Consider the following 13,114-nt stretch of genomic DNA (forward strand, 5'->3'; position numbering starts at 1 on the left):
CCCAAGAAATCTGGGGGAAGCAGTCAGGAATTGCAAGGAACTGGGAAGGTTGTACATGTCTCTTGTCTTTGGCCCAAGAGCTGCAGTAACCTTTTAACGACTGAAATAATGTGCAGGCAGCCTGAGCTGGTGTTCACAGTCATGCTGAGTAGGATCATAAGCTCTGCAAGTCAAGCTTAGCTTTATTTAAGGTTTCAGCCACGGGCTGCCTTGCTTCAAACAGGAGCCTATGCTAAGGCTGTATTCCCAAAAGATATCCCTTTGGGGCTGGACTCCCACACAGCCAGGTGTGCACCCCAAAGGTATGAGATTGGGCTGAGCAGGCAGTGAAGTGAGGAGCCCACAGACCCCATGCTTGTCTCTGCTACACAAGTCAGGGTTATCACTGGATTTTAGAAATGAGCCGTGTCGTAAACCACAGAGCTAATGAAGCTTGGCCTCTTGATATTTGGCTTCCACCATGGCTGGTAAAGCACCAGTTCTTTGCTTGCCTGAGGGGTATTTCTCCTTTGCTTGTGTGATTTATGTGATATTTAACACTGGTTGACTCTTCTTCCCTGTAGCTTTCTGCTCAGTGGGGACCCTGAGTTCCTGTCTTTTTCCCATTCCCTAACTGTTGTGCAATTCATAGGTAATTGATATCCTTGAGCTTTCTGACAACTGTTAAATCTGGTAGAAAAGCATCAACTGAGTCTAATGTTATGACAGGCGTGGGGTAGGCAGTTTAATGGCAAAAGTCTTGTTATCTTGACAAATTGAGCTACAAGAGCTACAAACCCCACGAGAGCATGTGTTTTGAGCTCAAATTTGATGGAAAACAAGAGCTCTATCAATGAGCAGCAAAATAAAAAGCAAAGTAACAAAGCATTTGATTCCAGTCTGTGCAAAGATGTTTAAATTATTGATGCAGAGGTGTCTGCTTGTCCCGCTCACCTTACTACCTTGCTGTGCCTAAAATGTAGCTATAAAATGAAAGCTGTGCCCGTACTGCCCAAGAGCATACTGATGCTTTAGGAATCAATTATAAAAAGGGCTTTGATCTTTTTCTAATGTCTTTGAACTAAAAAAAATTAATACCTTGCTCTTTAAACCCATCTTCCCATTCATCTCCAAAAAGAGTAAAATACACTGAGGTCAATTACTTTTTTGGCTTCCCAGTGCCTCGAATTAGTTGATCCAGTCCCATCTCATCATCTCTCCCTTGCCATTCTACAAATCAGAGATGGGATATCACTCCCTCTTTGGTCTGAAACTCAGAGTCCAGGGTTTCCATGAACTTAATCAATGTTGTGGGGTTGAATGTTAGGCAAGTGGTTTGCAGAACAGTCAGGAAGAGCAGTTTCACCAAACCTAGCCCTAGCAGCAATTTGCCTTCTTTCCCTGCTGGGGTTTACAGCAGTGGGTGGGGAGAGGATTTATTCTGTGCCTCTGTGCCCTGAACTAAATCCAGAATTTCTTCTGGGAAAATGGTAGTTAATGAGATTGTAGCATGCCTTCATAAGGCTCATCAGCCCAGGAAGGAGAAGACGTAACTAAAACAAAACCTGTCACCACATGATTGTACTTTGGCCAGTAGGAAAGAGAAAAGGCAGAACTGTGCATTAGTAAGGGTGGCCAGAGCAGGTGCTGCCCAGCCAACAATTGCTTCAGGACATGAAGTCTTGGCTGACAGATACAGGTGTGATTTGAAGGCATCAAAACCTCTGGAAAGCACTGTGGTGCTTTCCATTGGCTCCTGTTCTTCTCAGAGGGGCTCTGGGGAAAGGTTGCTGTTTGAGGGCTGACTGGCACTGCCACTCTGGGAAAGTATAGTTAAATGGAGACTTTTCTCATAAAATTGTCCCAGCAATATTTTATTTCTGCTTTTTTTTAGTCTTGAAAATGTGGCTATGCTTCTGCATTGTTGAATGATTGTCTTATCTCTGTTTTATAAAACTCCTAGGAAAAAAAAAAAGATCTTAGAGAACAGAGGTTTATTTAAAAATCTCTGTCATTGCTTCATTCCCCACCATTGGTTCCTGCTTTTGGGGTAGTCTGCAGTAGGCAGTGACAGTGCCTGAAATTGGTGTCTGCACACAGCTAGGCTTTCAGATGAAATTTGGCATTGACAAATGTCAGCCTTAGAGCCCTGGGATGTGTTATTGACAGTGAGAGCAAAGGGCCTCATGGGAATAACAGTGTTTTTGTATGTTCTTTTAGGAGCTGTCTTTTGCAATCAACTCTGTTTATTTCTAGTATTCCTCCCTAGTTGAATTTCATTTAAATTTTGGAGTATTTACATCAGGTCTTGGAGGGAGGGGCCACCACCACAAGCTGTATGTACCTGTGCTGGCCAGTTGGAGACTAGGCTTGTCCAAATCAAGTACCCTTCCTCTGGTGGCAGAGGGCTCCTTCAGCTCTCATGGGAAGTGTTCATCTGGTCTCTTCTTGCTAGAAGGCTCTTGAATGTCACAGGGTGCTAATGTCACAGTAAATGCAGGTCCACTGACAAAAGAAGAAATGATGAGGAGGATTTTATCTTATCAGAAGGCTAATTTATTACTTTATTATACTATATTATATTAAAGAATACTATACTATACTAAGGAATACAGAAAAGAAACTTACTGAATGCTAAAAAAAAAATAATGAAAACTTGTGACTCTTTCCAGAGTCCCAACACAGCTTGGCCCTGATTGGCCAATGAGTCAAAACACCTCACAGCAGAGTTCAATCAAGCAATCATGTGTGGGTAAACAATCTCCAAACACATTCCACATGAGCACAACACAGGAGAAGCAAATGAGATCAGAACTGTTTTTCTTTTCTCTGAGGCTTCTCTCACTGTCTTTTAGCTTCCCAGGAGAAAAACCCTGGGCAAAGGAATCATGTTCAGGGAATGTGAATGCCACAGGGTGCTGCAGATTTGTCAAAGAAAGAAAGGTGGTGATGAAGAGCTATATGTGATTTGGGTGGATGAGGCTCCTGATGTATCCCTTCCCTTTGGCATGCCTAGCCCTGCTGGGTGCCTCGCTGAGCACTGTAATTCCCTGGCACTGCACTGCACAACCTGCCTCTAGAAAAGGCTTCTTTCAATGCAAAGTCCTGCTGGCCTTCTGATCCCTGGCCTTTCTGGTGCTTACAGCAGCCTTGGGGCTCTGCTTCTTCTCATCTGTGTAGTGTCTGTGCTGACCTTGTCTTCTCACCTGTGTTTGCATCTCCCTTGCAGGTCTGGATGGATGCAGGCACTCAAATCTTCTTTTCGTATGCAATTTGTCTGGGATGCCTAACAGCTCTGGGCAGCTATAACAAATACCATAACAACTGCTACAGGTAACTGCTGCCTTGAGCCTTCCCCTCCCTGAACATGAGGGATCTGCTGGAGCCTGCTGGCCTTTGGAAGTGTCATCACTTTTGTTTCTACTCAAGGCATAGGAAAACTCTTTCCAGGTGTTTTCTTCTCACATCCAATTCTCTGTGCTTTATACCTAAGGGAGTTGTCTGTCTGTCCCTTCTTCCACGCTCTGCAAAATTAGATATCTTCTTCACTAGCTTTGCGAGCCCAGCCCACACTACAGCCTCCATTATTACCTGTGTGCACCAGCAGCTACAGGGAAAGCAGAACTGTGAAATCTAGTGGCTCTCAATTGGAGTCCTTCCCCCTTGTGATTTATCCTTTAGTGGTTCATTTGGTCCCAGTGACTGGCGCAGCTGTCAGTGCTCTGGGTTCCTGCGTGCTGTCTCCTATAGTTACATATGAGCCTGCAGATGTGACTTCTGTTTATTGCATGCTGGACTGCAGGAGCAGGAATGGACCAGGTTGCCAGATAGAATCAGGCTGCTGAGTTGAAATGGTCCAGTGAAAATAAACTCATTTTGCTGTAAGTGTATCCATCCCCAGGGTTAAAAGGCTTGTGTGAGAAGAGGCCACTTCTCTTCCCACACTTTCTCTGCTGATTGGGTTGCTCCTGGCACTGACTTCTCCCCTCATATTTTAAATTCAAAATTGTGGTTGTTGCCATCAACAAAGGTTCAGGGACACCACTGGCTACATGATCCTTGCTTGGCATCTTTCTTCACTTTTGGAGTTAATTTGGGCTACCTCTCCAACAACAGGGCTAGGTTGCTTGTTTCTTTTTATGTCCCTTCTCCCCCATTCAGTTTTGAGAGAAAAAGCTGTAGGAAAAGAAGAGATAATGGATCTATTTCTGGCCTTCAACATGTCCTTGGACATTAGCCCTTTGCATCCCCAGTGTGCATATCTAACCTGGAGGTGATGACAGGGGCTGCTCAGCACAAGGGCTGTAAAGACCTTCTGTAACTGCAGCTGGGAGTTGCTGTAGAAAGGGGAGAGACCTCTGTCTGCACATGGTGCTATGCTTTTACCCTGTATGCTGTTTGGCTCTTCTAGGAACACTGATCTTAGTTTTGGTGTCAAAACTTTGACTAGCCTTTCCCAGGCATGAATCCAGTTTTAATTAGTCAGTCTTGTGCTCTACATGCTTAGTTTGGATAAGAAGACAGAACCAGGATTTAGCAGGGGAGAGGGACATCAGCATGGTACCCCACTTTGTTATACCAGGCCAGGTACTTTGTTTTTCCAGGTCACCTATTCCAGGTGACCTGGAAAAGGATGTGGGCAGTAGAAACCGTTGTTCATATGGCAGTGGTCCAAGATGGCATCAAACAGCCTTGACCATTTCTTGTTTCCTGTCACGGCAAGGGAATTCTTCAGGTCTTCCTGGTTCCACTTCAGGTGTAAATCTGCAGAGATCTCTTTGATCTGGCAATCCCCTCATTTTACTCTCTACCATGACACCCCTTCCCACCTTCCAGATAATGAGAGAACACCTTTCAGCCCATGCCTTTCCAAGGAGGGTTTGACCTGTCATGGATACATCCAGGGGAAAGAGGGAGAAACACCAGGAGGGACGAGGAACTATTTGAAACATGTGAGAATTTGTATCAAATTACTGAGAATATAATTTGAGTGGAGAGCAGGCACATTATAGCAACTGGAAAAATGAGGTTTGGGCTTGGGTTTCCCATTGTGTAGCTGGGATTGGTGGAATGTGGCCTTCCTTTCCAGCTGGGAGATTCATTGAGCCTTAGAAACCAAATGCAAAGACAGAGCAATGGTGCTGGGTGCTGTGCAGTCCTTGACAGTGCAAAGAACTGTGCTTTGGAAGGAGTGATTTGAATTTGTATGGTGCAGGGGCTCTGACCTAGTTAACATGCAAGCAGGAGCACAAAGCCCCAAAAATGCTATACAGCTGAAGACTGATACAGAAAAATCACACTGGATTTGCAGAGTAACATTTAATAAAGTCAGAGCAGGCCATGAAATGCCCAAAGGGGTGCATTCAGTTTGGTTCAGAATATCTCAGAATGATGCTGCAAATGTTATTGTTGTCCCCAGGGTTGCAGTCACAAGAGGACTAGGGAGAATCAAGCGTAAAAAGGAATTGGATAGATAAGAGATGTTCAGTTTAAAGTGTTGATGGATGAGAATGAGATGAAACAGAGACAAAAGGGAATAGATCAGAGAAAATAAATTGGATGGCTGTGATAATCTTTTTCTCATAATGCAAAGACCAGGAGATAACTAGTAGTGCTGAGACCCCAGAAGATTGTAACTGGTCTGCGAAATCTATAAAAGAAAAAAAAACGTTCCCTTCTCAGACAAAAATAAACTGTTACATGCTGCTACAGGAGGGACCAGGGGAGAGAGAGGGGAAAAAAATCCCTGGCATTTAGATGTGTGGGAAGACTATCTCACAAGCAAGAAGGTTAGGTGAGCAAAGCATCTTTATGTTGCCCTTGGACAAGGCTTCCCTTGCGGGAGTCCTGCTATGTTGTCCAGCCTGGGGCATCTTTCTGCAGCTCCTGCTGCTGAGTCAAGCTGCAGGTGTGTTGGGAGAGACACAGTGGCTGGGGCAGAAAAGCAGGTGCTGTCCTGGGGGGCTGCCATGAGTTGTGGGTCATAGCTGATGCTTTTCTCCCTTCTCCCAGGGACTGTGTGGCCCTGTGCTTCCTCAACAGCGGCACCAGCTTTGTGGCTGGCTTTGCCATCTTCTCCATCCTGGGCTTCATGGCAGAGGAGCAGGGTGTGCCCATCGCCAATGTGGCTGAGTCAGGTGAGTGAAGACCCTGGTGGGATGGGGCTGTGGGGGTGCTGCTACTTGAGCCCCCAGCCACCGGGGGATGTCTGCAGCTGCATCCCTTGCTCTCTGCCTTCAAAAAGCAGGGAGAAATGAGTGCAAATGAGTGCACACTCATGAAGTACTGAGATGCAGTAGATTTGAGCCCAGTAAAAGCTGCCTCTAAAAGTGAGGGCTGGGGCTAGGCAGCTGCTGTCTCTTGTGGGTAGGGTGCTGAGGTGACTGCATGGCATATCCCCAGGCTTGTGCTGTGCTCCCTGGGCTCAGAGGCTTCCCCTGGCTCCCAGCCCTTGCAACAGTGAAGCAGCCAGAGGTTGCTGTGTCCCCTTACCTCCCTTCCTGCTTTTCCTTCACTGCTTCAGGAGCCTGAGTTTCATGCACAGCACAGATATTACCAGAGTGAGAGGCTGCATGGCCACAAGCTGTGTCTTGTCTGGGTGGCTGCCTCGGGCAGGTCTGAACCAGCTGTGCTGTGCTGCTGCTGTGCCATTGCTCTGAAAGCCCTTCTCCCTGCAGGGCCTGGCCTAGCATTCATCGCCTACCCTCGGGCTGTGGTCATGCTGCCCTTCTCCCCACTCTGGGCGTGCTTCTTCTTCCTGATGGTTGTCTTGCTGGGACTGGACAGCCAGGTAAAGCTGCAGGAGCAGAGTGACTCCCTACCAGACAAAAGCCACTGTCTCTTCAGGACAGGCTTCAGCTTGGCTGAGGGGGAGCCAATGGGGCTGGGAAGCTGGTCAGGATGGGCTGACTGTGGTGGGATCTCTGCTTTTTGCAGTTTGTCTGCGTGGAGAGTCTTGTGACAGCTCTTGTGGACATGTACCCCACCATCTTCCGCAAGAAGAACCGCCGGGAGACCCTCATCCTGGTGGTCTCCATCCTCTCATATCTGGTTGGCTTGGTGATGCTCACAGAGGTATTTTAGGCTCAGACCCACCTGCATGGTACTTGACAGGACAGAGTGGGACCTGGTGGGTGGTGAGGTCTTACACTGAGGCCAAGAGCTTGCTGCCGAGTCCCATCCTACTGCCCTGTGCCTGCAGGAGGTTGCCCTGCACTTCTCATGCTGTTCATGCTTTCCCTTCAAGCCCTTACTCCTTGGGCCTGTCACAGTCCTGATACTTCTGCCAAGACTGATAGCTGGAGCTCTGGGCAGCCTATGTTTTGGTTATAAATTTATCTTGACACAGACCAAAACTTTACAGCTGTAGCCTCTTGCATGGGAAGGGGAGTGCCCTTGTACTTCTCTTTCTTCCTGAATGGAGCTACAGGAACACTATATAAGGAAACTTGTCAGGCCTCAGGGCACCCCTTATCTGTTATACTGATATCCTCTGTATTACCCTTGTAATTGCCTGGGAGCTAAGCTGTTCCTGTTTAAAACTTTGAACTCTGCCTAGCAATATGAGTGTGTGGATTGATGCTGCCAGAATGCTCTTGTCACTTTCTGTTTTCATTTGGGCATAACTTTTGGAAAAGCTGTCTCTGATGTTGTTCATGCAACATTGTGCCTGGACTTACCCACAGGCCTGTTTTGTGAGCAGCCCTGCAGACCTGGGCAGTGAAACAGCCAGGCTGCATGCAGTTATTTCCTTCTGCAAATTGGGACTTTAAAGTCAATCAGATGGATTGTGTATCTTAAGGGGGGGTTTCCATCCTCACTTCCAGCTACAAGAGTTGCCTAGGTTTTGTCTTCTCCTAAAACATCCCCACAATCTCTGGCAGTCAGTTGCCATCTGCTGTGTTGCCCTGCATTGAATGAAGGGTTGCAGAGACTCCTGAGAGCAGCAGGGTGGCTGCATGTCTCTGTCAGGCCTTGGGCACAAGGGATGTGCCTTTTCTGTAGGCTAAAACTCTTTCCCAGAGAGGGAGATGCCTCCAGCTCTGGGGGAGATACTGAGTTTATTTTTTGCTCTGGCTCTAGCTCTTTGCCTGATTCTTCTCCCCTCTCTCTCACCTTGCTGCCCGCTTGGGCCTTCCCAGGGTGGGATGTATGTCTTCCAGCTCTTTGATTACTATGCTGCCAGTGGCATGTGCCTGCTCTTTGTGGCCATCTTTGAGACTCTCTGCATCGCCTGGGTCTATGGTGAGTATGAACTAGGGGGGGGTCCACAGCTCTGGCCTGTCACAGTGTCGTCTGGTTCATTCTCAAAATTTTGGTCAGTAGCTTAACTTGGTAGTTGCTTTGTAGTGCAAGGCAGAATCTAAACCTTTGCTTTGGTGCCCCTAGACTTAACTGGCAGGGACTTCCTCACAGGAACACCCTGGGGGATCTGCTTGGCAGACATCCCCTGCATGCTCCTATGTGCTCCTGCTTTTGAGATGCTCCTTCCTTGGGAATTGGAGCTATCTGAAAAATCTTTTCTCAACATGTGTTCATAGGGCTTGAGACTCAAACATTTTGAAAGCCCTCTCTCACAGTCTTGACAGTCTTGACAGTCTCCAGATATGGGCAAAACCAGGGCTGAGGTCCTAGCCTTGGAGATGCTGAGGGGCTGGCCCTGCTGACCTACTGAACTGATCTGGGAGGATAGGAAGTTAGTCCAGGAGAAAGACCAAAGCTGGCCACACTCTTGAGGAGCTCCCTGACCTGACTGTTGGCTATGCTGAAGCTATTGCACCTAAAGAGTGGTGAAGCAGGACCCTGGACACGCAGACCCTGCTGCCTTCCTTCCCTGGTGGCAGTGAGGGATCCCATCCTTGCTGTCTTCTGCAGGTGCTGAGCGTTTCTATGATAACATTGAAGATATGATTGGCTACCGGCCATGGCCCATCATCAAATACTGCTGGCTTTTCATCACCCCTGCAGTTTGCATGGTGAGGACACACAGGAGGAAGAGCTGTGGGGAGGAAGATGGGCAGAGCTGGGTGTCACTGAGATACAGACACCTACATATATACAGAGGAATGTGCATATATATAGGGGGTTATGTGGACTATGGGAGCCTTTTGTTGCTTGTAGCTTTGGGGACCAGGTGTGGGGTTCAACAATGGGGAGAGGCTCAGCTGTGACAGAGGTGTTTGCTGGTGGGACAAGCTCCTTGATGTCATGACCAGTGTTGCCCTTTGGGTTTTTGTTGTTGAAATGGCTCCTGAGGTATTAGAAAGTCTTTTTTCCCAGCTCTGCGACTGAAATTGAGATTCGTCGGTTCTGTTTTTTAAGGTTTATTTTCTCTTATCTATTACATTTTTTCTCTGACCTGCTGAGATCTGTCTAGCAGATCAGTTTGTGGTACACTGACCGCCCTTGGGGTGGGTTTTTATACTAAGAACTACTTGTACTTTATTTATAATAATTTTCTAATACTTATCACTTATGTTAGTCTGTCTCTAGAAGAAGAAGTAAGACAGGACATGCCCAGATTCCTCCATCTTGCCTCTTGAACCCCCATTCTAAATCCCCAAAATTCTACTTTTTCACCCTGTGACAAATTAACTATCATTGTCAAGCTCAAACTCTTGTGGCTTGTAAATCTTCACACAAAGTTGGTAATTGTTTCCATGGGCTAAAATCAAAGGCACAGGTGTTTTTGACTCCATGCCAGGGTCTCAAATCACCCAGGGCAGCCAGAGGAATGTTCTGGGTTCTGACATTTCCCATAGGGGCTGTCCCAGCAAACCCCGTTTAATGATGTTTCCTCTGTTGGTGCCCTGAGGTGCTCCTTTTTACCATGAGTCTCTCTGCAGATGTATACTTACCAGGAAGACCTCTCTTTGCTCATGGTGTTGATTTACTTTCTCTTTTTTTTCTTGGCCTCTTTCACCTTGCCAGGCAACCTTCCTGTTTTCTTTGATCAAATACACCCCGTTGACTTACAACAAGAAGTATGTGTACCCGTGGTGGGGAGACACTCTGGGATGGCTGCTAGCCCTCTCCTCCATGGTGTGCATCCCTCTCTGGGTCATCTACAAACTCTCCACCATCAAAGGCTCGCTCAGAGAGGTGAGGTTGGTGCTCTGGGATCAGGGCATGGGCTGTGCTTCTGTGGTGAACTCCAATCTTGCAGTGCAATTATTTGTGTGTTTCAGGTTGATTAGGAAGGAGCCCAGAATAAATCAATTAAATGAGTTAACTGCTATAACAGACCTGGCTTTTTTAAGTTCTGCCATGCTGGAGGGCTGCTCCAAGCTGGCTGCTGCCTCTTGGTACCCTTTTTTAATTTCTTCTGTCTCTTTGCAAGTGCCACCAGGAAAAAGGTCATTAGATGGAGAGGATAAAAATGATCTCCATGCTGCCCTTGATTGAGGCTTGAAAACTTGCTCTGAGAAAGCTCCAGATTCCCTGAGCATTATAGTCAGCTGAGTTCACCAGTCTGTGCTGAGGCCATAGAGTTGGAATGGTGGGAGTCACTGGGAATTTGGAGTTCCCATCAGTCTTAGTGCTCTGGGTCTGTCCTGCTTCCAGAGTGATGTGTTGCTGGTTGCCCTGTAATACACTGGAGGGGCAGGGAGCTGGAAAACCAGGCCTTGCTCCAGATGAGCTTCCTATCCCTGCCACAGGTCATGGTTTCAGGGTGAGATTTCACAAACAGTCCTGAACTCCCCAGGATCCCTCTCATTTCCTGCCTCCTGCAAGTGTTCAAGAATGGGTTATGACAGCAATGGGCCCCTGACCCCTGTGTCCAGCACACACCGGGAGGAGTGGGAACAGCTGCAGAGGCAAGGCAAGGCTGCACAGCATGATGTGGTATGAGAGTAACCCCTTAATGAACTTGTCCCAGTTAAAGCCAATCCTCTGTGCTGATGGAGGATATGACTTGGAGGTACTTGGTCACCAACCTTCCTTCAGACTGTTTTCTAGCTCTGGCCTGAAGCAAATGGAGGACAGAGCTTTTCTACATTACCCCTGTGTTAGATACCTGATGTGCTCAGTGCTTGCCTTGGGACAAGTGGTTGGAAGATGAGTTTATCCCCTTGGTTTCTGAAGTACTGACTGTCCTTATTTTGGACATCTCTGGCATTTAGTGAGCAGATCTACAGCTGGGCCTGGCTGGCTGAATGAAACCCATGACTGGTAGGGGAGGGCCCAGGTCACTTTTTGTCCTTGCAGCTGTGTTTAGTGCCTGTCTTTGCCTTCCAGAGGTTCCGCCAACTCACCTGCCCACTTGAGGACTTGCCTTCCAGGCCAGGCACTGAGCAGCCCCTTCCCTCTACCAGAGCTGGTCTCCTGATGCTGACAGAGCTCGAATCTCATTGCTAGGACCAGTGTGGCTCTCCCTCCCTCCCCCCAGGATGGTTTCTATACAGCCTTTGACACCTGTTGGATAATGCAAGGATTCATTGCTCACCAAGAAGAGAGGGATTACTGGGCTGAGCTCCCTTCTCTGGAAGATTTGAAAAGCTGATGAAGAGGCTGCCATGGAGATGGTCTGTGTGGAGTTAGCAATGCACCTTAATTCTCTCCTGGAGAGAGCTCTGAAGGAGCACATCAAGCACCAGTGTTCCTACTTCTGGTGGGCAGAAAGGAAGGACTGACCTTGGAGTAAAGTGTCAGAGCTGTGGCTCCAGTGTGGACTTCGGGAGCTTCTCCATTCATTCCATTAAATCTGTTTTTCCTGACTAGTTCTGCTCTGTCTCTATTTTGTCCCACTGGTATTCCTTGCCAAAAGCATGTTAGGTGAGAGATGTGTGTCAGTCGAGCAGTGCTGGGCACCAAAGTCTGGATCTCTGTTGTACTGGCACAGTGATATGGGAAGGTGGCCAGAGGAGAGGAAGCTTGGTTAGGGTAGGAAGGAAAACAGGGAACAGGGGTTCAGAGGCTCCTCTGAGTGGTAGGTCTGGGGTGAAGAGTGCAATGGCACCTTCTGCTGGAGCCACTGCCAGATCTCAGACACAAGTGTCATCTGTCTGATGAGTCACAGGCTGTTCCTGGGGTCTGAGAGCAGCATGTGGATTTGTGTTTTCTTCTTGCAAGTGAGGGATCATGGGAAACTCTCCCTCCCCTCTGCAGATGGGTGTGTTTTTCAGTGCTGACTACCTTCCAGGTGCTCTGGAGCCAGTAATTTTGGTTTTCCTGTGAATGGAAGAAGGGCTGTGTGGTGGAAACAGAATCTGCATATTATGTCAACAAACAGGGCCTCTAGTTTCCAGGCTGTTTGGGTAAAAGAAATAAAACTCAAAGAGCTTGTGTTTTAAGTGCTGTAGCCCCAGCATCCAAGGAGGGCAGCCAGAGGACACGTAACCCTGGGAAGCTGGATGGCTCCCAGGAAACCCTGAGGAAGCTGGAGCCTGGACAGAGCTGAGCCAGCAGCCGGAGGCGCTCAGCTTCCTGAAGCACACATGGACAGTGGTGGGCCCCACGCTACGGCCAAGGCTTCTGCTGCCGCGGGCAGAGGAAGACGCGAATTAAAGCAAATTAAAGCGAATTAGCGCAATCCGCGCCATTAGCCACAAGGTGGCCCCAGGCCCTCAGCCTTCGCGCGGGACGGGGCCCCGCGGGCGGGCGGGCCGCGGCGGCGGCGGCACCCGCCTGAGGGACACTGGGCCCCGGGGTCACGGTGACCCTGCCATCCTCCTCGCCTTTCCTTCCCGCTTCCCTGTGGAGGTTTTTTCTGAGGACATCCGCCTCCCACAGCCAACCGTGATCTCAGAACGGTGCTCCCAGCTGTGGCACGAACGACTTTAGTCCCCTAGGCAATGGCAAGTTCCCGAGTTTGGTTTTCCTGAACTTAGTTTCCCTTAGTTTAGTGTTCTTGGAGCCCGGAAACCTGAGATGGGACACAGGTCTATGTGGAAAGGAGTCACGGACTTCTGCTGCTGGAGGCTGTGAAACTGCGATGAGCGCCACTGCTGAGGGATTTGCTGCTGGGGGCTCTGTAGCCGTGCAGATTTAAGCGCAGGAGGGAGCACCCACTGCGCTGAGCCCTCCGGGGCTGCACTGGCTCTCTCCCAGCGTGGCTGTGGAAACCTCATCTCACTGCCAGCCCGTCTTCCCTTTTCCCAGCCTATTTTCCGCACGGACTGTGAAGTGGATGGGT

At 48.5% G+C, this 13,114-nt stretch overlaps 1 protein-coding gene across 1 annotated transcript in view; it reads left to right on the forward strand.

The window, feature by feature from the left end:
* The window catches only part of SLC6A13 (solute carrier family 6 member 13), a 32,606-nt gene extending 20,907 nt beyond the window's left edge, over nt 1-11,699 (forward strand). The window contains exons 9-16 of the mRNA XM_059845712.1: nt 3,209-3,312; nt 5,992-6,116; nt 6,657-6,769; nt 6,916-7,053; nt 8,121-8,223; nt 8,854-8,954; nt 9,910-10,080; nt 11,218-11,699. Coding sequence (XP_059701695.1) covers nt 3,209-3,312; nt 5,992-6,116; nt 6,657-6,769; nt 6,916-7,053; nt 8,121-8,223; nt 8,854-8,954; nt 9,910-10,080; nt 11,218-11,337 — 975 coding nt within the window. The 3' untranslated portion in view covers nt 11,338-11,699. The remainder of the gene's footprint in view (nt 1-3,208; nt 3,313-5,991; nt 6,117-6,656; nt 6,770-6,915; nt 7,054-8,120; nt 8,224-8,853; nt 8,955-9,909; nt 10,081-11,217) is intronic.
* The last annotated feature ends 1,415 nt before the right edge of the window (nt 11,700-13,114 follow it).

This window comes from Haemorhous mexicanus, chromosome 5 (genome assembly GCF_027477595.1).
Source record: "Haemorhous mexicanus isolate bHaeMex1 chromosome 5, bHaeMex1.pri, whole genome shotgun sequence".
In the NCBI taxonomy this organism is placed as follows: Eukaryota; Metazoa; Chordata; class Aves; order Passeriformes; family Fringillidae; genus Haemorhous; species Haemorhous mexicanus.